Below are 23,192 nucleotides of genomic sequence, written 5' to 3'. Positions count from 1 at the left end.
GAGCCACTGGCACCCAGCTTCAAATATAACTTTTTTTTTTTTTTTGCCAGTCCTAGGGATTGAACTCAGGGCCTGAACACTGTTCTTGGATTCTTTTTTGCTCAAGGCTAGCATTCTACCTCTTGAGCCACAGTGCCACTTCCACTTCCAGCTTTTTCTGTTTATGTGATGCTGAGGAATCAAATCCAGGGTTTTGTGCATACATGGCAAGCACACTACTGCTAAGCCACATTCCCAGCCTCCTAACTGACTTTTACTCAAGGCTATCACTCTATCACTTGAGCCACAGCACCACTTCTGGCTTTTTCTGTGATTAATTGAAGATAAGAGTCTCATAGACTTTCCTGCCTTTCATGGCTTCAAACCATGATCCTCAGATCTCAGCCTCCTGAGTAGGATTACAAGTATGAGCCACCACCACCAGCTTTGGGATGCTATTTTTATGGGCAGAGCTGAGATTGTTTATTAGAAAAGGGGCTGGAATGGCATTGTTTTCATACCATCCTTCTGATCAAAGCAGTAATATGTCCATCCAAGAGTCAAGAGATGGGAATGTAGACTATATTTCTTGATGTCTTGGAAGAGCTTCAAAGTCACTGTACAAAAGGATGTAGGATCTTGGGTATTTTGACACATGCCTGTAATCTGAGTACGCAAGAAGGGAGGATAAGCAGCAAGATAATAAGTTCAAGGCCTGGGCCACATAGTTAATTTTATTTTATTTATTAACATTTAATGCCAGTTCTGGGGCTTGAACTCAGAGTCTGGGCGCTGCCCAATTGCTAGGCACTGGTGGCTCACATCAATAATCCTAGTTATTCAGGATACTGAGATCTGAGACAAGCATTCTACCACTAGGCCATATTCCCAGCCCTGAGACTGAGATCTGAGAATCAAGGTTCAAAGCCACCCCTCATAGACAAATCTGAGACTTTCATCTCCAATTAACCAGCAAAAACTTGGAAGTGGAGAGATGACTCAAGTGGTATAGTGACGGCCTTTGAGCAAAAAAGCCAGGCAAGAGTATAAGGACTTGAGTTCTTGTCAGTACTGGCACAAAAATAGGAAGGTAGGTAGGTAGGTAGGCAGATAGATAGATAGATAGATAGATAGATAGATAGATAGATAGATAGATAGATAGATAGATAGATGTGGCTGCAGAAAAGGTGAAGAAGAATTTTCTTACTCAAGACTGGCACTCTGCCACTTGAGCCACACCTCCAGTAAAAAGAGTTTTCACAGAATTTTACTTCATCTCCTATGATTATGGAGTAATACATTCCAAATCTTGGCTGTAAAGTGTGACCTTCAGAAAGTGAAATGGTTAGTACAGAAACAGAAAAATGTCTCACCAAAATATTTGGAAGCCTAAAAGCTTCATAGTGTGAGAGAAGACCTTTTGTGCTTTTATGTGATAGACTCAAAATTGCCCAACATCCCAGTCTACCCAGGGTGAGGTATAGACAGCATGGTCCCAACCCTTAATGTTTTCTGGATGTATACTACCTGATGATAGAATAAAATATGTTACCTAATTGTAAACCCCTTCTTTTCATTCTTTTTGTAGGCACCCTAGGATACACTTCCATACAGGCCTGGTAGATGCCCATCTCTACTGCTTGAAAAAATATGTTGTGGATTTCCTAATGGAAAATAGGTAAGAAAGAGGGAGGCACTGGTAGTTCATGCCTATAATCATAGGGAATCTAAGAACCTGACTTTAAATGCTACCTAGTCTTTAGCTGGTAGATTTGGATATATACAGGAATATTATGGGGAAGAGAATTATTCCTCTGTGTCCAATATGATCTTTTTCCTTCAAATAGCAAAGTCAGTGAAGGTCAACATCAAGCTATGGTAAAGCCTTGAGCAAAAAGAAGCCAAGGACAGTGCTAAGGCCCTGAGTCCAAGGCCCAGGACTGGCCAAAAAAAAACACAGAAGTAGAGCTATGGCTCCAAGTGGTAGAGCGCTAGCCTTGGGTAAAAAAGCTCAAGGACAGCACCCAGGCTCTGAGTTCAAGCCCCAGAACCACCACAAAACAAACCATTTTTGGCCCAGTTTATTCATTTATTACATGCATTGATGAAAGGCATATAACAGGCCTTTGTGGGAAGAAATAGGCAAGAGCAAAAGCAATCTAGAGACAAGAATCCTGTCAAGTATTAGGAATAAATTATATGAAGTTACTGCCAATAAACTTATTATATAAGCTGTAGTTGTATGTCAGTTTTGACTCAAACTAACCTTTGTGTAGAAAAGTGTTTCAGGAGTGGGATTAGGAAGGCTGGGCACTGGAGGCTCACACCTGTAATCCTAGCTACTCAGGCAGGAAGCTGAGATCTGATATTTGTGATTCAAAGCTAGCCCTGGCAGGAAAGTCTATGAAACTCTTATTTCTGATTAACAAGCAAAAAAACTTGGAGTGAAGTTGTGGTTTTAGTGATAGAGCACCAGCCTTGAGCAAAAGAGCTAAGCAAGAGCAAGAGGTCCTGTTTAAGCCCCAGTACTGGCACACATACACATAGAATAGTAGGGGACTGAGTATAGCTCAGTGATGGAGTGCTTGGCTAACAAGCCCAAAATCCTGGGCTCACAACCCTAGTGCCACCAGAGAGAGGGAGATAAACAGAAAAGGAAGGGAGAGAGGGATGTTAGTTCAGCTAGTAGCTTTTAGAGCAAGGTCATGATGTTCACAATGTTGGTTACAACTTCTTGGCAGAGCTTTGAGCTGCCTCCATTTTGACTAGGAAACAGGAATAATTATGTCCTTCACTATGTTGCTAAGCCTGCTGCCTTATAGGAGATGCCTAATGCTGAAATCAGTAAAAGTTGGAGGGACAGCTTCATATCTTCTCTTAACATTACTCTTTCCAAATTTCCTTGAGCCTGTTCTGCTGAGACTGTGCCAAGGGTTGTTTGCTTGCCTCTCTTGCAGTGACCATTTGTTTGGTCCATAATGTAAATACCATGGCCCTGAAATCATCCAGCTGTCTATGCTTTGTCACTTCTTCAAAGGGAACTGACTTGTTTTCTAACTGAGGGGGCCCAAGAAACATTTGTTACCCACACTAGTGTGGAGTATTAAAATCAGAGAACATGGAGCTAAGAATGACTGTTGTTTCATTCTCTGTATTCATATGGAAATTCTTAATCTCTGTCATCAAAGGAATAGAGAAAAAAAATCACATTGAAATTCAATATAAGAACTCCAGCTTACAGGGAATTTTTCCAAGCTGTTTAACTTGATCCTTTAAAAATAACACAGACCATGAACTATGTAGCTCCGTGGTTGTATTTTTTCTTGCCCTCCTCAGTCTTTTCTCTGTCTTGCCTTCCTACCTATACTCCATCTGTGTGGTCCTGTGTTAGAGCTTCTTTGAATGGGACCATGGATAAAAATAGAAACTAAGCAATGGTAGTCAGGCTTATAGGGTTATCACTACTTCAACCCTTCTCAGGCCTCATCTCATCTCTCAGAGTATTATAACTAATTTCCCTATCTTTGGTTTCCTTACTCTGGGCCACCTTCCATACTTCTACCAAAAATTACTGAGAAATAAAACTGATCTTGTTACTTTCCTGCTTAAAAACTACCACTGCCTTCTCAGTCCAGATTTTCTAGGCCACATGCTTCTTCCACAATATGTCTTTCCTTGCCTACTCTGGTCAACTTCATTTCCTTCTACCTTTTTTCCTTAAGTACACACGAGGCGGAGGCCACTGCCTACTGGATTATTAATTAATTCCTAGAGATCAGAAACAGGTTTTCCAATGAAGAGGACTGAGGAACATTTGCTATTCACACTAGTATACCAAAGCCTAGCATGGTAATTGACATGTTATTACTTAATAAATATAAATTAATTAGTGATTTAAAATTCTAACAAGGTCACAATGCGAGAGAGAAACCTGAAAAACATACTAGCTTCTCATCTGCTTTCATTCTCTTTACAGAGTATGAATCAAAAGCACACTAAAGGGGCTGGGAATGTGAATTAGTGGTAGAATGCTTGCCTAGCATGCATGAAGCCCTGGGTTCAATTCCTCAGTATCACATAAACAAAAAAGCTGGAAGTGGCGCTGTGGCTAAAGTGGTACAGTGGTAGCCTTGAGCACAAAGCTCAGAGACAGTACCCAGGCTCAGAGTTCAAACCCCAAGACTGGAAAAAAAAAAAAAAAAAAAAAAGCATACTAAGTAAACTGGGCACTGATGGCTCACTCCTGTAATCTTAGCTACTCAGGAAGCTGAGATCTAAGAATCATGGTACAAAGCCCAGACAGGAAACTCTGAGACTCATCTCCAGTTAACCATCAGAAAACTGCAAGTGGTGCTGTGGCTCGACATGGTAGAGCACTCACCTTTTGCAAAAAAGTTCAAGGACAGTGCCCAGGCCCCAAGTTCAAACCCCACAACTGACTGCCCCCCCCCAAAAAAAAAAGCATATTAACTGCACAAAGGATCGAGTCTTTTTTACTGCTACATATTCCTGGTCACTTGTAACTAATACCCTATCTTGATACTCACCAGGAAGCACCATGCTTCCTGAGACCCAAGAAAAACAAATGAAGTGTTCCAAAGTTCTTGGCTGTGACTTACTGCTTCTCTCATCTGGATGATATAAGAATAGTTCAAGCTGGACTCCGGTGGCTCATGCCTGTAATCCTAGCTACTCAGGAGGCTGAGATCTGAGGATTGAGGTTCAAAGCCAGCCCAGGCAGGAAAGACTATGAAACTCTTATCTGCAGTTAACTAACCGACCAGAAATGGCGCTGTGGCTCTAGTGGTAGAGGGCTAGCCTTGAACTGAAGAGCTCAGAGACAGCCCCCAGGCCTAGACTTCAAGCGCCATGACCCACTTAAAAAGAGAGAGAGAGGGAGAGAGAGAGAGAGAGAGAGAGAGAGAGAGAGAGAGAGAGAGAGAGAGAGAATATGAAAGAGAATAGTTTAAGCAGTTTTCCTTTTTTCCCTTTTTGGGAATTATTCACATTTATCTTTGATCTTCTATAGGTGTGGCCTAAACTGATATTATTACATGAAAGTAAATTGAAACTTTGTTGAGTAATTCTTTGATAGTCATTGGCAAATGTGAGAAAACCCACTCTTTTAGGCAGGTAAGAGTATAAAATCTGCTTGAGAACTACTTAGTTATTACATTTTAAATTTGCAGAGAGTCTATATCAAACAAGAAGAGTATTGTCACAGACACTTAAGAAAAAACAAAAAAGAGACAAACAGGAGAAACATAAGAATGGCCTAGGCCAGGTACCCAGTGGCTCATGCCTATAATCCAAACTACTCAGGAGGCTGACATCTAAGGATTTCAGTTCAAAGCTAGCCCAAGCAGGATAATTTGTAAACTCTTATCTCCAATTAATCACCAGAAAATCCAGACATAGAGTTGTGGTAGCCTTGAACAAAAAAACTAAAGGACAGCACCCAGGCTCTGAGTTCAAGTTTCAGTACTGGGGGAAAAATGGCCTAAGAAGGTCAGGGGTTATAACTCACAAGTAAATCACTTGTCTAGCATGCACAAGGCCCTAGGGCTTTATGCATGCAAAGGCAAGCACTCTACCACGAAGCCACATTCCCAGCCCAAATATTGGTTTGTAAAAGTTCAATTTACTTTGTATTTTATCTTAAGAATCTTATTAATTCTAATATTTTCTAATATTTTTATTAATGGTAAGAATGTTATTAATTCTAATACTCATCTGCACATTCTGACAATCATATCAACTATGGAAACAACAATTTCCTTCCTTTGACATACATGTATCTTTTTATTTTCATTAGCTTACCATATTGTTTAATGACCTCAATACAATCCTGGTTAACAGTTATCCTTATTTTTTATTTATCTATTTATTTTCTTATTTACTTACTTACAATTCCGAACGTCCAAGGGCTGGGGATATGGCCTAGTGGCAAGAGAGCTTGCCTCGTATACATGAGGCCCTGGGTTCCATTCCCCAGCACCACATATACAGAAAACAGCCAGAAGTGGCGCTGTGGCTCAAGTGGCAGAGTGCTAGCCTTGAGCAAAAGGAAGCCAGGGACAGTGCTCAGTCCCAAAGTGACATGAAAGAATTTGACTTTTTCTTTCTTTCTTTTTTTTTTTTGCCAGTCCTGGGCCTTGGACTCAAGGCCTGAGCACTGTCCCTGGCTTCTCTTTGCTCAAGGCTAGCACTCTGCCACTTGAGCCACAGCGCCACTTCTGGCCATTTTCTATATATGTGGTGCTGGGGAATGGAACCCAGGGCTACATGTATACGAGTCAAGCACTCTTGCCACTAGGCTATATTCCCAGCCCCAGACTTTTTCTTGACATGTAGAATTTTTTTATCCCAGTAGGATCTAATCAGGTCTCTCATATTGGGCCATTGTTTCTTCCTAGGTCAATTACTTCTATCCGGAGTGAACTGATTCCATATTTAGTAAGGAAACAGTTTTCCTCCATTTCCTCACAACAGAGGCAAGAAGAAAAAGAGGAAGATGTAAAGAAAAAGGAGCTGAAGTCCTTAGGTCAGTGCTTGGGTTGATACAGTAAAACGGTAAAGGGCTGGAGGTGCTTGCCCAGCAAGCACAAAGCCCTGAGTTCAAATCCAATACCAATTTTTAAATGGGTAACCCCACTCCCTCAGATCTGGGTAAGTGACAGGTAGATTCCGTCACTATTCTCTTTAGGGACAGACTAATCATTCTTCCAGCCCAATTATCTGGTTCATAGCACTGTTCGGCTATGTTCCTCACTAAACCATTATGTCTTTAGGTAGAAGCTCTACTGCTGAGTCACACCTCCAGCATCCATTATGCCTTTAAACTCAGCTTACCATATTTCAGTTCCCTGGTTCCTCAGGCTCTAAGCAGACCTACTGCTGATTAAACTTAGCCTCTCTGCCAAGAGAAGAAAGGTAAAGGAAGTATACAATAAAAGTCCAAAGTGTGACCTGAGGCAGATTACTCATTATTCTCAGTTTTCACATAAAATAAAAGTTAACAAAGGTTTGTTGTGCGAATTGAAAATGTAATGCCCAATTTCTCTGACTCTGAGTGATGTGCTATTTCTGTCATAGCACATCTATCAGGACAAAGCCAGCATGGCTGGTCACTGAAACCTGGATACTTGCTTTTATCCTTCCATGATTTATAAAGGTCATCTATTTCAATTTCCCTAGCAGACCTTGATTATTTATCGAAGTTGCTTTTAGGCCCTTTTATTAAGCATTTTTATATCACATAGTATCTCGAACACACAAGAAAGTGTCCCTTTTATCTCTCTTAATTTACTCTCTCTGGTTTTGAGTTCCAAGAGGAAAAATGTTAGGTATATCCTCTTTGAAATTTTGACTATATTCTTTCTGTCTTCTCTTGCTTGGTTTGAACATGTGTTCTGAAGATATTTATAGTTTTATAAAAGAACCCAATACACTCACCTTGGCTCCCTATGATGCTTGCTGGAATGCTTGTCGAGGAGACCGGTGGGAAGACTTGTCTAGATCACAGGTGCGCTGCTATGTCCACATCATGAAAGCAGGACTCTGCTCTCGAGTGAGTACACTAGGACTCTACATGGAAGCAAACAAACAGGTAAGAAGATAGGTTTAGAAGAGGACTCATGGAGCTTGTGCTCTACAAGTAGACTTATCCTTTGTCTCATTAGGTACATAGTAACTTATTCAGAATCCTTCACATTTCCAAGACCAAATAAGGCCTGGCACGTGAGGGGAGACTATTGGCAGACCCAGGTATAGCAAAGGGGAAGTAAACGGCCTGGTCTTAGAAGTAGGAACTCTGTGGTTACAAGGAAAGGCTAAGATCTCTAGGAATGCTAACTTCTACCCTCTGGTTTTAGCATCTTTCTCATATTCTGTTCAGCATAGAAATGTCTATGGTACTTTCTTCATAAGCAATCAGATAAATACTGCTTAAACATTAATTTGATGAGGTAAACAGATATAAAGGAGGCTTTCATAAAGAAAGTGAAGAAATAGGGCTGGGGGGGTCTTGTGGTAGGGTGCTTGCCTAGCATGCATGAAACCCTGGGTTCGATTCCTCAGTACCAGATATAGAGAAAAAGCCAGAAATGGCATTGTGACTCAAGTGGTAGAATGCTAGCCTTGAGCAAAAAAATAAAAATAAAAAGCCAGGGACAGTGCTCAGGCCCTGAGTTCAAGGCCCAGGACTGGCAAAAAAAAAACAAAAAACAAAGACAAGAGTCTTGTTCCTCTTTCTGTCCCTAAAGTTTGTGAGCTACAGAGAGTGAATGGCTTCCACTGAATGGGAAGCATTTCCCTCAAAGATAAGCCAGGTCTTAAGACAGAGGGTAGAAAATGGAACAGTGAAGAGGCTGAGGGTATTACAGAGCTCTACTGTATTGTGAGTCCAGGAGGAACATTTGAGAGGGAAGGATGATGAGACCAGTAACAAAATTCAGAGGAATAAAGTATTAAAGTGAAATAGGAAAAGGTAATTGAGGAAACTACATTGGAATGACATTCAGAGATAAAAGAATGAGATTATGAAAACATTAGCTATTGGCAATGTTTCTGGTGGAACTCCAAAAATCAAGTACAGTAGGGTAGGGATGCAGAGTGATAGAAAGATACAAGTGAGATTGGAGAGTTTCCTGTAGAAAATCTTGCTCTGGAAACTTCCAAGACCCATATTGGTATATGGACATAACCTTAGTCCCAAACCTTAAGCTTGCCTCAACCTGGATAGGTTATATATCCAAGGAAATCCTCTAAATCAGAAAACTGAGAAATCACAGTTGGTCCCATGTTTACCCAGTACTAGAATCTGTTAACTTGGTTAGGAAGCAGGGGTTTGTGGGGTTGGGGTTGTTTTGTTTTTTGTTTTGAACTCAGGGCCTGAGCACTGTCCCTGGCTTCTTTTTGGCCAAGGCTAGCACTCTACCACTTGCTACAGTACTACACTTTTAACCTGTTTTTCAGTTTTCTCATACTGAAGAGAGAATACTTTGAACTTCCCTTTTACATGTTCTTTTGATGGGTAAAGAACATGAATTCTTTCTCAGGATCAGTCTTTTTTTTTTTTTTTTTGCCAGTCCTGGGGCTTGGACTCAGGGCCTGAGCACTGTCCCTGGCTTCTTTTTGCTCAAGGCAACACTCTGCCACTTGAGCCACAGCGCCACTTCTGGCCGTTTTCTGTATATGTGGTGCTGGGGAATCAAACCCAGGGCTTCATGTATACGAGGCAAGCACTCTTGCCACTAGGCCATATCCCCAGCCCTCAGGATCAGTCCTGATTATGGAATTTGTCTAACATCTCTTCTATCCTTACTTTATACATAGCCACTGTAATTGAAGAGGTGAGCAGGAACATAGCATGACTGTGGTATCTTTTGTATCACTCTGCATCCCAACCCTACTGTACTTGATATGACAATTTTCAGAATTCCACCAGAAACATTGCCAATAGCTAATGTTTTCATAATCTCATTCTTACTCATTCTTATTATCTCTGAATGTCATTCCAATGTAGTTTCCTCAATTACTTTTTCCTATTTCACTTTAATACTTTACTGCTTTATTCCTCTGAATAGTCAGATCATCTACAAATCAGACCATATAGACACTGCTACATAATCTTGCCAGATAAGAAGCAATGGCTGAGAACTTCCACATCTTTGTTTAGGCATAGGATTGTATCCAAAGTGGGGTTGTTGTTTTTAGATGTTTTTGTGGTCTTTAGTGACCAAAACTTTTTCCTCAAGGTGCCCAAACTGCTGCCTGTTCTTTGTCCAGAAGAATCACTGGTCCATTCATCAGCCCAAATTGTCAACAAACACCTGGTAAGTGCTAGCATGGGTAGGACAGGTATGGGACATTTTCTGAGGGCACTGAAACTTATCCTAGAGAATCTAGATTGGAATCTTTAAGCTCTGAACTTGCTTAGCTTCATGAAAATTCCATGTGGATGCTGGCAATAAAGTTTCACTCAGAATATTTTCTGTGCTTAGAGCATGGCTCAAGTATAAAGCACCTGCCTAGAAAGAACAAGCCGAGTTAAAACCTAGTATCACCAACAACAAAAAAAGATTTTAAAAAATGAAAGAATATTTAAAAAGAAACTCTGAAGCTGGGCAGGCTAAGAAAGGAGGATTTCAAGTTCAAGGACAGCTTGGGCTACATAGTGAGACCCTATCCATCTCAAAACAAAAAAATTGAAACCATTGGCTCATGCCTATAATTCTAGTTACTCAGGAAGCTAATAACAGAAGGATTGGGGTTGAAGGCATGGCTTACCTGGTAGAATGCTAGCTAATGAATGAAAGAAAGCATAGGTACCAAGCTCAAGAGCTAGTCTCAGACAAAAGAAAGAAAAGAAAAGGAGGATCATGGTTTCATGATCCATGAGAGACTCCATTTCCACAAAGGGAAGCTAAATTCATTGGCATACACTGGTGGTCCCAATAAGATTAGGAACCCTAAAGTAAGTAGATAGTGGCTTAGGCATGCACGTGGAGTGAAAAGTGAGATCCTATTCTAAACATTACCAGTGAGAAATAAGGCTAAAAGTATGTGGCTCAATGGTAGAGCAGTAGCTTCACAAGCAGAAAGCCAGCCCTATGTTCAAACCCCACTTCTGGGGGAAAAAAGAAAGAAAGAAAAAGATGATTTATGCGGCAAGTGCTGACTCATAAAGAAGGGTCCATTTAGTACAGAGCTCAGACAGAAGCTTTCAGTCCCTGTTCCTCTGCTTATCCTGATTTGAGTACTCTTCAAGAAAATACATCTAAGCACACAATGCATGTGTATATGCACAGGCATATATACATGCACTGTGTGTCTGGTCTGGTTTCTTTGTTCGTTTGTTCTTTTTTCTTTTTTTTTTTTTTTTTTTTTTTTTTGCAGTGTGGGGCTCAAACTCAGGGCTTGCACGCTGTCCCTGAGCTTTTTCACTCAAGGTTATCACTCCACCACTTTGAGCCACAGCACCAGTTCTGTCTTTCTGGTGGTTAATTGGAGATAAGAGTCTCGTGGGCTTTTCTGTGCAGGCTGGCTTCTAACTGTGATCCTTAGATCTGAGCCTCCTGAGTAGCTAGGATTACAGGTGTAAGCCACCCGGTTCCTCTCTTTTTCTTTTCAGAGGAAAACCTATGCTTCCATATAGGTTTGAATTGGAGGCAGAAGGGTCATTTGGCCTGGGAAATACTGATAATGGTCCTTCTAGTTGAAGAGTCTCTATAAAAAAATTCCCAGGGGGCTGGGAATGTGGTTTAGCAGTAAAGTGCTTGCAAGCATACATGAAGCCCTGGGTTTGATTCCTCAGCACCACATATACAGAAAAGAAGCCGGAAGTGGTGCTGTGGCTCAAATGATACAGTGCTAGCCTTGAGCAAAAAGAAGCCAGGAAGGGGCTGAGGATATGGCCTAGTGGAAAGAGTACTTGCCTCCTATACATGAAGCCCTGGGTTTGATTCCCAAGCACCACATATACAGAAAACAGCCAGAAGTGGTGCTGTGGCTCAAGTGTCAGAGTGCTAGCCTTGAGCAAAAAGAAGCCAGGGACAGTGCTCAGGCCCTGAGTACAAGGCCCAGGACTGGCAAAATAAATAAATAAAATATTAAAAAAAAAAAAAAAAGCCAGGAACAGTGCTCAGGCTCTCAGTTCAAGCCCCAGGACTGGCAAAAAGAAAAAAAAAATTTCCAGCTCAGCACCAGTGGCTCATGACCAACAAAAAAAGAAAGGAGAGAGAGAGAGAATTTCCATTAAACTCAAGTGACCTGGGAGTGCTTTTACAGCTAGTTGAGATGGATGAACAAGATTTTCTCTTTGCCTTTTGCAGGTTGGAGTTGACAGCCTCATTGGACCAGATACACAGGTTGGAGAGAAGTCATCCATTAAACGCTCAGTTATTGGTTCATCCTGTCTCATAAGAGATAGAGTGACTATTACCAATTGTATTCTCATGAATGCAGTCACCGTGGAAGAAGGGTATGTTTCCCTTTGGGCTCCCTTGAGGCAAGGTTCCTAATATCCCTAGAAGGCTTTGGGGAGCCAGTCCAGCCCAAGAAAGGTCTTACTTTGGAGAAAAGGAAGAAAGGAGTAGCCCCTAGATCTTTTGAAGCTTTGGTTTTATTTCTATAAGATAAAGACATGATCTTTCAAAGCATCATTGTGATCCTGGGAGAAGCTGCCTGCCCTTACCTTGGAGTGGGCTTGATGAACTATTGGCAGTGCTAGAGTAACACTGCACTGAGGCCTGGGGGTCATTTTTCCCTATCTCAGTATCCCAGAGAAGCCCTGAAGGCAGAGGTCTAGAAGACACAGACCTAGGGGCTGGGAATATGGCCTAGTGGTAGAGTGCTCGCCTCATATACATGAAGCTCTGGGTTCAATTCCTCAGCACCACATATACAGATAAAAGCCAGAAGTGGCGCTGTGGCTCAAGTGGTAGAGTGCTAGCCTTGAGCAAAAAGAAGCCAGGGACAGTGCTCAGGCCCTGAGTCTATGCCCTAGGACTGGCAACAAAAACAAAACAAATAAACAAAGACACAGACCTATAAGCTACTATGTTTTTGAGGGCAAGCTTCTCTTCAAGTTGTAAAGAAGTTTCTCAGCTTTTTCACTTAAGGCTGGTGCTCTATCACTTTCACTTCCTTGAAGTCACTTTAGAGCATCCTAAAATCTTGCTTTATGAGCAGCCTGAACTTAAATTAGAATATTTGAAAGATGTTTAATGACTTTATTCTTCTATGAGGCCTAAGGTTTTTCCATGTTTAAAATGCAGCTGTGAATAGTAGAAGAAAAAGGATTTTTAGGAGGTAAATGATCTTCAGGCTTTTTAGGAAAGGAACTTCGCTTAAGATAAAGCTTAGGCAGCCTTGAGCAAAAACACTAAGGGGCTGGTGGCTCATGTCTATAATCCTACCTACTTAGGAGGCTAAGATCTTAGGATTACTATTGGAAGCCAGTTCAAGCAGAAAAGCTCATGAGATGGTAGGGATGATGATTAGAGCCCTTAACACTCTCTGACTTGGCTCCTGTGTTACAGAAGCAACATCCAGGGCAGCGTCATCTGTAACAATGTGGTGATTGAGAAGGGTGCAGACATCAAGGACTGTTTGGTTGGAAGTGGTCAGAGGATTGAAGCCAAAGGTAAATAAGAGCCCAAGTTACAATCACAGATGCTATTTTTTTCCTATCCATATTAGCACAGATAATGCTCAGTGGGCAAGATGAGAAACTAGCACATGCATACACTGCAAGTGAGAATACAAGCCTATAAAGCCATCTTTGAAAAGCAGTTAACATCACTGTTAAAAAAATTTTTTTTCTCAGTCATGGGTCTGAATTTGGGGCCTGGGCACTGTCGCTGAGGTCTTTTGCTCAAGGCCAACATTCTACCAGTGTGAGCCACAGAGCCACTTTTGGTTTTCTGGTGATTAATTAGAGATAGAAGTCTCATGGACTTTCCTGCCCAGGCTGACTTTGAACCTTGGTCCTCAGATCTCAGCCTCCTACATAGCTCAGATTCCAGACATGAGCCACTAGTGCCCAGCTTTTGTCAAAATTTTAAATCTTATTGTTTCCATTTCTGGGAATTACCTTACAAATAAAACTAAAAAGTATGCAGTATACTAACAAAAAATTGAAAACATATTAATAGGTCAAATGGCCCAGGTTGGCACCAACAATTTGTAGTTGTGTATAGACTTGACTCAGAGAACAAATAATGCAGCAGAAGCAGAGGCTCTGGAACTAGCTCTGTCTTCCTGAAGACCAGGAACATTTACTCTGACCTTGTTTTTAAGGGAGGTAGTCACCTAGATTCCTAGTTTGGAAAGGGTTAACAGCATATAATACCAAGAGCCATTCTCATGGCTTAAAGGTGATTCTATAAGCTGTGCTGTGAACTTGCTCTGCCAAGCAGCTTATACAAAGATATATAATACTTTAAAAATATACAAAAACTGGATGAAGCCATGTGGCGATGTTTCATCCCTATAATCCCAGCTACTCAGGAGACTGAGATCTGAGAATCATGGTTCAAAGCCAGCCCCAGAAGGAAACTTCATGAATCTCTTATCTCCTAGTTAGTTACCCCCAAAAAAGCCAGAAGTGGAGCTGTGGTTCAAGTGATAGAACACTAGTCTTGAGCAAACTAGCTGAGTGACAGCACCCAGGCCCTGACTCGAAGCCTCAGGACCAACACAAAAAAAGAAAGAAAAAAAACAACAACTGGGTGAGCAGGAAAAATTTTAATTGTCCTTAATTTGGTAAGATTTGTATGTTGTTGTATGTGTTAATAGGAATCAAACCCAGGGATACACTCGCATGCTAGCAAACCATCTACCACTGAGGCTACATTCCTATTTCTGAATGAATATTTTTGTATGTTTTGAGGGGTTTTTTTTGTGTGCCAGTCTTGAGACAAACTCGGCCTACATGCTGTCCCTGAATGTTTTTGCTCAAGTCTGATGCCTTACTGCTGGAGTCACAGCTCTATGTCTAGCTTTTGGGTAGTTAATTGGAGATAAAAGCCATGGACTTTCCTGCCCAGGCTGGCTTCATACTGTGGTCTTCAGATCTCAGCCTCCTGAGTAGCTAGGACTACAGACATGAGCCACCAGCGCCCAGCTTCTAACTGAATGTGCTTAACTAAAAGTAAACAAAGCTCAAGATCTGTAAAAATGAGTGATTGCTTTTTGCTTTTTTTTTAAGTATGACAACCAAATTAAGTGTGAAAAGATGAAATAAGTTACTTTTAAAAACAAAAGATGAGGGCTGGGGATATGGCCTAGTGGCAAGAGTGCCTGCCTCATATACATGAGGCCCTGGGTTTGATTCCCCAGCACCACATATACAGAAAATGGCCAGAAGTGGCGCTGTGGCTCAAGTGGCAGAGTGCTAGCCTGGAGCAAAAAGAAGCCAGGGACAGTGCTCAGGCCCTGAGTCCAAGCCCGAGGACTGGCAAAAAAAAAAAAAAAGATGAAATAAGTACAACAGGATATATATGGCATAGGCTGATTAAGATTATTCCTAACCCTGAAATAAGGTGACCACAGTGCTGAAAGAATTAACCCCATTAACTCTGTAGCAGCCACATAATTTACCTTCTCTCCAGCAAACACAAGCCTTCTTTAGTTTTGTTTTTGTTTTTCCTCAAGGTACAATTCTCTTTTGTTTGTTTATTTGTGGTGCTTGGGATGGAACTCACATGTGCTAGGCAATTTGCCTCACATGTGATAGATAAGTACTACTCCTTTTGTCAGTTTTTGTCTACTTCTGTCTGTCTGTATCTATCTAGTTTTACTGTTCAGGCTGGCTTAAAACTCCTAGGCCCAAGTGATCCTCCTGCGTTAGCCTCCCAAGTATCAGATAATATGCAACCATGCTCAGCTAGTTGCCTATTTAAGAAGTGATTTCTAGACAAAAATCAGTAACTCAAGTCCTTAAGAGCAAAGTGAATTGTATATGTCAAGTCCCCAGTAAGAGATTACAAAAAGAAAAAAAAATTATATCCTGAGACCTAACATTTTTGTCCCCTCTTCAAATTCTAGTCATTTTCATAGCTCAAAGTCCCCATATCCATAGCAGTGTGATTCTGTTAACCCAGTACAGCCATCACTGCTCTTTTTATTCCTCAGAACTGAGTTTGAATTCATGTCCTTATACCTCCTCAGATTACTTGTTCAGTTAGTTAGTACACAACCACTTGAGCTACACTTGCAACTCACTTTTTTCTGGTTATTTTCAGAGATAGAATCTTAGTGAATTTTCAGCTGGCTTCAAACCATAATCCTCCAGACCCCTTCTTCCTGAGTAGCTAGGATCATAGGCATGAACCCCTGGCACCCAGCTTTTACTACCCTTTCTAGCCCCCAAAACAAACAACAACAACAAAAAAAACAAAACTTCCTCACATCTTTTTTTTTTTTTTTTTTCTTTTTGCCAGTCCTGGGCCTTGGACTCAGGGCCTGAGCACTGTCCCTGGCTTCTTTTTGCTCAAGGCTAGCACTCTGACACTTGAGCCACAGCGCCACTTCTGGCCATTTTCTATATATGTGGTGCTGGGGAATCGAACCCAGGGCTTCATGTATATGAGGCAAGCACTCTTGCCACTAGGCCATGGTCCCAGCCCCTCACATCTTTTTTTAAACAATTCTGGAGGGGCTGGGAGTGTGGCCTAGTGGTAGAGGAGTGCTTGCCTAGCATGCAGGAAGCTCTGGGTTGGGTTCCTCAGTACTACATATACAGAAAAGGTCTGAAGTGGTGCAGTGACTTAAGTGGTAGAGCATTAGCCTTGAGCAAAAGAAGTTTAGGGACAGTGCTCAGGCCCTGAGTTCAAGCCCCAGGACTGGGAAAAAAAATTCTGGGATTGAACCCAAGCCTTCATAATACCACATACAAACTCAACTCTACCATTGAACTGCAAAAACCCACAGGCCCTTTAATACAACTCTAGCTTTGGAGCTTTTCATATTGGAGAAAGACTCTCAGGATTTTCCTGCCCCAGCTGGCTTCGAACTTCAATCCTCAGGTCTCAGCCTCCTGAATAGGAAGGATTACAGGCATGAGCCACCAGCACCTGGATATGGTGATCTTTTATGTATATCTATATTCTCACATACCCTCCAAAACACTCAGAGCCTGTCAGAGCAGAATAAAAGATTCTTAAACCCTTTCTATAAAGATTTACTTATTGGAAGCGGTACTGTGGTTCAAGTGGAAGAGCTCTGGCCTTGACCTAAAGAGCTTAGTGACAGCACCTAGGCCCAGAGTTCAAGCCCCACAACCAACCAAAAAAAAAGGTTTATTTATTGCCTAAGAGTCTAGACATTGGTGTTCTGGGGGTATAAAGGTTAATTAAGTCTTTTTCTTGCTATTCAGTGGTTTGTAGCCTGTTATGCAAAAGCAGAGAAAGAAATAGGCATATCAAAATTTCACTGTCTGGGTTAATTAATGTAGCTGGGATTATAGACCACCAGGCCTGTCTGACTCATTAACGTCACAATACCCTTGTTCAGCAGATAGTATTACAATAGTCTTATTTATAGTTTTGTTTTATACTGTTTCTATTGCCTACAATGAACCCTGGACCAAAAATAAATGGAAAATTCCTGAAATAATTGATAAATTTTAAATTGCACACTGTTCTAAATAGAATGATGAACTGTCATGCTGTCCCCCTCCATATCTCACCCAGAACATGAACAATCCCTCTGTTCACTGTATCTCCTCTTAGTACTTAGTAGCTGTTTAGGTTGTCAGATCCATTTTCATGGTATATCAGATAATCTTTATGTAGTCGCCTAATGCTGTGCCACAATGCCTATGTCTTTTACCCCACCTCATCCCATGGAATAAGATCATCATCTCATCGTGCCAAGGGAAAGAGGCAAATATAGTGAAATAAAACTTAGAGAGACCACATTCATGTACATTTTATTTGAATATATTGATGTAACTTTTACTAAAATATATTGCTGTAATTATATTCTCTTACTGATTAGAGTTTAATTTATAAGTTAAACTTTATCATAGATATGTATGTAGGTTAAAAAATATATATATATAAGGTTTTACTATCTGTAGTTTCAGGCATCCACTGAAGGTCTTGAATGTTGTGTGGCATACAAGGACATCTCACTTTCTCTTTTGAGTGTATCTTATTTTTTTTCTTTTTTTTTTTTTTTATTTGTTGGTTGTGGGGCTTGAACTCTGGGCCTGGGTGCGATCCCTGAGCTCTTCAGCTTAAGGCTAGTGCTTTACCACTTCAGCCAAAGCACCATTCTAGTTTTCTGGTGGTTAATTGAAGAGTAGAGTTTCACAGCCTTTCCTGCCCAGGCTGGCTTTGAACCACAGTCCTCAGATCTCAGCCTCCTGAGTAGCTAGGATTACAGGCCTGAGCCACTGGTGCCCAGCTGAGTGTATCTATTCTTTTAGCCTCTATTTTCTCTCTTTTCCTCTCTCTCTCTCTCTCTCTCTCTCTCTCTCTCTCTCTCTCTCTCTCTCTCTCTCTCTCTCTCTCTCTCTCTCTCTCTCTCTGTCTATCTTTTGGCAAGTTGTGGAGCTTGAACTCAGGGCCTAGGCACTGTCCCTGAGCTTTTCTGCTCAAAGCTAGCACTCTACCACTTTGAGCCACAGCTCTACTTCTGGTTTTTGAATCGTTAATTGGAGAAAAGAGTCTTGCTGAGGAAGTGGCTCTGTGGCTCAAGTGGTAGAGCACTACCCTTGAGCTGAAGAGCTCAGGGACAGCACCCAGGCCCAGAGTTCCAAGCCCCACGACCAACCAAAAAAAAAAAAAAAAAAACAGGGCTGAGAATGTGGCTTAGTGGTGGAGTGCTTGCCTAGCATGCACAAAGCCCTGGGTTTGATTCCTCAATACCACATAACCAGAAAAAGGCAGAAGTGGCACTGTAACTCAAGTGATAGAGTGCTAGCTTTGAGCAAAAAGAAGCTCAGGGACAGTGCCCAGGCTCTGAGTTCAAGCCCCAGGACTGGCGAGAGAGAGAGAGAGTCTCGCAGGGACTTCTCTGCCTGGGCTGGCTTCAAACCCCATTCCTCAGATCTCAGCCTCCTGAGTAGCTAGGATTACAGGTGTGAGCCACCAGGGCCCAACCTCCTCACATTTTCTATCCTCTGGGCACACCACAGGTTTCCCCTTTCTTGCATACTCACGATGCTCTTCATAGAGAAATTCTATTCAGTCCTTAAGACCCAACTCCAGATGTCCTTGTATGTAAGCTTCCCCAAAGCTAGGTTTATAATCAGTCCTGTCCTTCAGTGTCAGGTTATGCTCTCAAGAGTAGAACACATACACACACAATAAGAGAAATACTTGCAAAAAGAAACATTAGAAGCAGTTGGTTTGAAATGGCATCTTTTACGGGCAATTCTCTGACAATCTTTTTATTTTCTTTTGTAGCTAAACGGATAAATGAAGTAATTGTGGGGAATGACCAACTCATGGAGATCTGAAATCTGAACAAGTTAGACTCTCCTTCATTTAGCCCCCAAAACTACAGCTGTTGGCTGGCCCACCTGTTCGACTCTGTATTTATTTTCCAATAAAGACTTCCAAAGGCATGGTGGAGACTTGTGGAGAAGTCTCAGGCACTAAGTCATGTGAGTGCCAAATATATACAATATGTTCATGGATCATGTGATAAAGATCATGTAGGGCAAATGAGTAGAAAAGGACAAATCAGAGGCTTCACTCTTATGTACTAAAGTTATTAGGGTTTTGAAACACCTGTCTATTGATAAGGCCCTAGGGAAGCTACTTTCTGACTGGCCACCCAGCCCAAGCCTTAAAGCATCTCTCCCTTGAAAGGACCTGGAAGTACTTCATTTCCTGATCCTAGTCAGGCTTTTTATACCCATAGATCTAGCTGCTGCCACCTCTGAGTATCAGGCTAAGACTTACTTATTTTCTGTTCCAATGCTTATTCCACAGATATCCAGCAGTGGCCCCACTATTCACTCAATCTTCCCAGCCTCTTTCTCCAACTCAACTATTGTCCCTTGGAGGCTCTTAAAAGCAAGTAGGAGGAATGCCCCCAGCTAGTCAACAAGCCTAACCAGCAAGTTTTCTGGGAGGCAAGAGCCATATCTGAGACAATAATCTGAGCCAGCCAGATCTATCTTCACTTTGCCTCGGGAAGCCTTTCAGCCTAATGAGGAAGAGCCAGGAACCTTCCTGACTCTTATCCACTGGTACTCCTTTATGTCCTAATTATAGATACTCCTGCTTCAGATAATTGAGAAATGAGATTTCTGTATTCACAGCCCTTCTGGAGTTTATCCACCTGTTTGCCACCTCTGCTCCCAAACATAAGTAACATAAGTACTCTCTCCCTACACTGCTTTTACAACCTGCAGGTGTTTGGTGGAAGATAAAAGTGGCTCCTGGGGTGAGATTTCACCTCCTAGAAGTATCAAAGTAAAAGTTTCTCTTGATGTTCTCACTGTGGGTGGTAGTAATTAAAAAGAATGGTTCGAAATACTGGTTTCTGCATTGCTTAAAAATCTAAAGGCTCCCAAGTTCATTTGACTAATCTTACCTGATCTTAGTGTTCTCACTGAACTTGTGAGAAACAGGATGAACATTTCTACCCTGGGGGAGCTCCACCTCCACCAGCCTTCTTGGATGCTCCACATTCCTCCCACTGGTTAGGGCAAGGTTCCTGAAAGAAGTTTGCTGTGATCGGACAGGATCTGCAGTGGCCCAGCAGAAGTGGTTGGAATCAAGAGGACTGAGACGGAGATGGGGATAAAGAGCTATAGTGGTACCCAAGATACCGTCTTTGAAACTGAAATTAAATTCGTGAGTCTCAGGTAGTGCTGGAGATAGAGTATTGGCCTGAGTAGCAGAAGAACTGGGAGATTCCAATGTGAGATGGGGAAGAGGGAATTGACTGTTAAACTATCCCAGAGCCCTCCTGTCCCCTTCCCGTCCTTCCCCAAGGAAGGTAGAGGAAAATCTCTCCCTTGCCTTCCCTTTGCACAAGTCCATTCCACAGTCTCTACACCAAGAAAAGAAGGGAGCTGAAGCCAACAAAAGACAAGGGCTTCCCAGCTGGGAGCAGGCCCCATAATATGCTGCTGCCATTGTCCCTAAGATTGGAGGCTAACTACTCAAAATGTTTTTCTCTGTCTGCCTGCCTGCCCACCTCCCCTCAGCCCCCCTGCCAGCAGAGATCATTTTTGTTTCCTTTGGTAGAAGCTATAGAGAAATTCTATCTAAAACCTAGTAAGTAACTAAATATCCACTGGGTGGCCAACAGGCAATCACCCTCTCTAGTGATGCTTGATTGAAGAAAAAAAGGGGGACCAAGGTGAGCCTTCAATGCTGATTCAGGGAAGACCGAGAAAATGCTGAGAAACTAAGTCTTAGAGCTTGCCAGGTCAGATGAATCTTGACAACTATTACTCCAAGATCCCCTTCCCCTCAAAATCTCATTCCTTCCTATTGGCAAGCACTCCCAAAGCTTATTAGAGTACTGATTGCCAAGACTGTCCTGCAAGTTATTTCCTAAGGCCAGAAGATGAACTTCTTCCCAATCCACTACATTCCCATCCTACTGTCATCTCCAATAGGAGGAAGAAAACTGTTAGCCTAGGCCCCAAGAGTAGTTTCTATGTCCAAAGGCCCCAAGAGCTATTTCTATTTCTAAAGAATTGCAGAGGAAGCTGGGAATGTGGCTTGGTGGTAGAGTGCATGAAGCCCTGGGTTCAACTCCTCAGTACCACATACACAGAAAAGGCTGGAAGTGGTGCTGTGGCTCAAGTGGTAGAGTGCTAGCCTTGAGCAAAAGAAGCCAGGGACAACATTCAGGCCCTGAGTTCAAGCCCCAGGACTGGGAAAAAAAATGTCTGGGCCTTAACCTGAGCCACTTTGGACTACACAGAAGGATTTTATCAGAGTCCTTCCATAAATTTGAGGAAACTTCTTTGGTTCCTCACCTCTCTCCTCCATACTCAAGGTGAAGGGCCATTCTCTGATCTCTAGCTGCAAACCCTGTCACTAAAGACTTGGTAGATGCTACTGACCTGAAGCTGCCTGCAGGGAAGGGGCACACTTGCCAGACTTGACCCCTCAATATAATTGGTAGGGGGGCTGGGGATATGGCCTAGTGGCGAGAGTGCCTGCCTCATATACATGAGGCCCTGGGTTCGATTCCCCAGCACCACATATACAGAAAATGGCCAGAAGTGGTGCTGTGGCTCAAGTGGCAGAGTGCTAGCCTTGAGCAAAAAGAAGCCAGGGACAGTGCTCAGGCCGTAAGTCCAAGCCCCAGGACTGGCAAAAAAAAAAAAAAAAAAAATATATATATATATATATATATATATATATATATATATATATATATATATATAATTGGTAGGGTTGAAAATCATCCTGCTTCCCTCCTCTACAAGGCAGAGTCATTGAATCTGCCTAGTCCAGATAACAGAAGCAAAAAGCAGAGGGAGTGAGAAGCCTGAGGGAATGCTGGGAGAAGACTTGACCTGGCTCCCTTTGACTCCCTCATGGATTGACCCCTGAAATCAGACTGGTCACTTTCCACCAACACAGTATATGAGTGCACACCCACCCTATTTTTCCTGGTACCATTCTTCAGCCATATGTATTAGCTCTTTCAACCTTTGTTTGTTTGTTTTGCTAGTCCTGGCACTTGAACTCGGCCTGAGCACTGTCCCTGGCTTCTTTTTGCTCAAGGCTAGCACTCCACCACTTGAGCCACAGTGCCACTTCTGGCTTTCTCTATACATATGTGGTGCTGAGGAATTGAACCCAGGGCTTCATGTATACAAAGCTAGCACTCTACCACTAGGCCATATTCCCAGCTCTCTTTTAATCTTTATATCAGTGTCAAAGATTGTGTGACTTGCCTAATATCTCACAGCACATATTTGAAATATTCAAGCCTTGAACTATGCCTCTCCTTTCAGAAACCCACCCCACCCCACCTCAACCCCCAACCCCCTGTCATCCAGTTCCTCTCACTTCTGGAATCCAATATCCCCTTAGTATCCCAGTTCACAATCCTTTTCCCCTTGGTCTCCATGCTCCCCTCCAAAGTGCAGCAAAAGAGGGAGACATGTTTGTCTACTTAATTGGTAATTATATCCTTGGTAAAATTGTTTTTCTCTTTGTAACATCTTCAGTTTAAGCCCAAGACACATAACCCTTGCCAAGCACCAGTGACTAGGTATGCTAGTGACTAGCTACTCAGGAGGTTCATGGTTTGAGAGGTTCATGGTTCTAGGCCAACCTAGGGAGAAAAAAGTTTGTAAGACTTCAACTCAGTAGAACTTGAGCATGGTGGTCCAGGTGTGCACCTACGCAAAAAAGCATGACCCAGACTCAAAGTAACTAGTGCAAAAAAGAGCTGGAGTAGCTCACCAGTAGAGCACTTGACTAACAAGACATTTTGCTGGACCAGTAAACTAATGGAAGTGGAAAACATGATATTCACCTCTTCAACTTAAAAGTTTTCCTTCCCAGGAACTGAGGTTCTAGAGATGATATTAATGCACACAAGTTCTGACAAAGCTGTTTAGGCAATGTGTAGCAAGACCATAAAAATGTTTATACTAGCCAGGTACCAGTGGCTCACACCTGTAATCCTAAACTACTTAGGAGACTGAGATCTGAGGGTCTTGGTTCAAAGCCAGCCCAGGCAGGAAAGTCCAAAAGACTCTTCTTTCCAAT

General features: G+C 42.1%; 1 protein-coding gene across 3 annotated transcripts in view; it reads left to right on the top strand.

Moving 5' to 3' along the window:
• Eif2b3 (eukaryotic translation initiation factor 2B subunit gamma) overlaps positions 1-19,057 on the top strand; it is a 59,896-nt gene extending 40,839 nt beyond the window's left edge. For all 3 annotated transcript variants that reach the window (XM_048351161.1, XM_048351163.1, XM_048351162.1), the window contains exons 6-12: positions 1,568-1,657; positions 6,396-6,523; positions 7,398-7,588; positions 9,738-9,815; positions 11,814-11,962; positions 13,023-13,126; positions 18,900-19,057. In XM_048351161.1, the coding sequence (XP_048207118.1) occupies positions 1,568-1,657; positions 6,396-6,523; positions 7,398-7,588; positions 9,738-9,815; positions 11,814-11,962; positions 13,023-13,126; positions 18,900-18,952 (793 nt within the window). In that variant the 3' untranslated portion in view covers positions 18,953-19,057. The remainder of the gene's footprint in view (positions 1-1,567; positions 1,658-6,395; positions 6,524-7,397; positions 7,589-9,737; positions 9,816-11,813; positions 11,963-13,022; positions 13,127-18,899) is intronic.
• The last annotated feature ends 4,135 nt before the right edge of the window (positions 19,058-23,192 follow it).

The sequence above is a fragment of the Perognathus longimembris genome, chromosome 7 (assembly GCF_023159225.1).
Source record: "Perognathus longimembris pacificus isolate PPM17 chromosome 7, ASM2315922v1, whole genome shotgun sequence".
Lineage (NCBI taxonomy): Eukaryota > Metazoa > Chordata > Mammalia > Rodentia > Heteromyidae > Perognathus > Perognathus longimembris.
Note: the sequence above shows the minus strand (reverse complement) of the source record. Positions and strands in the feature narration are given on the sequence as shown.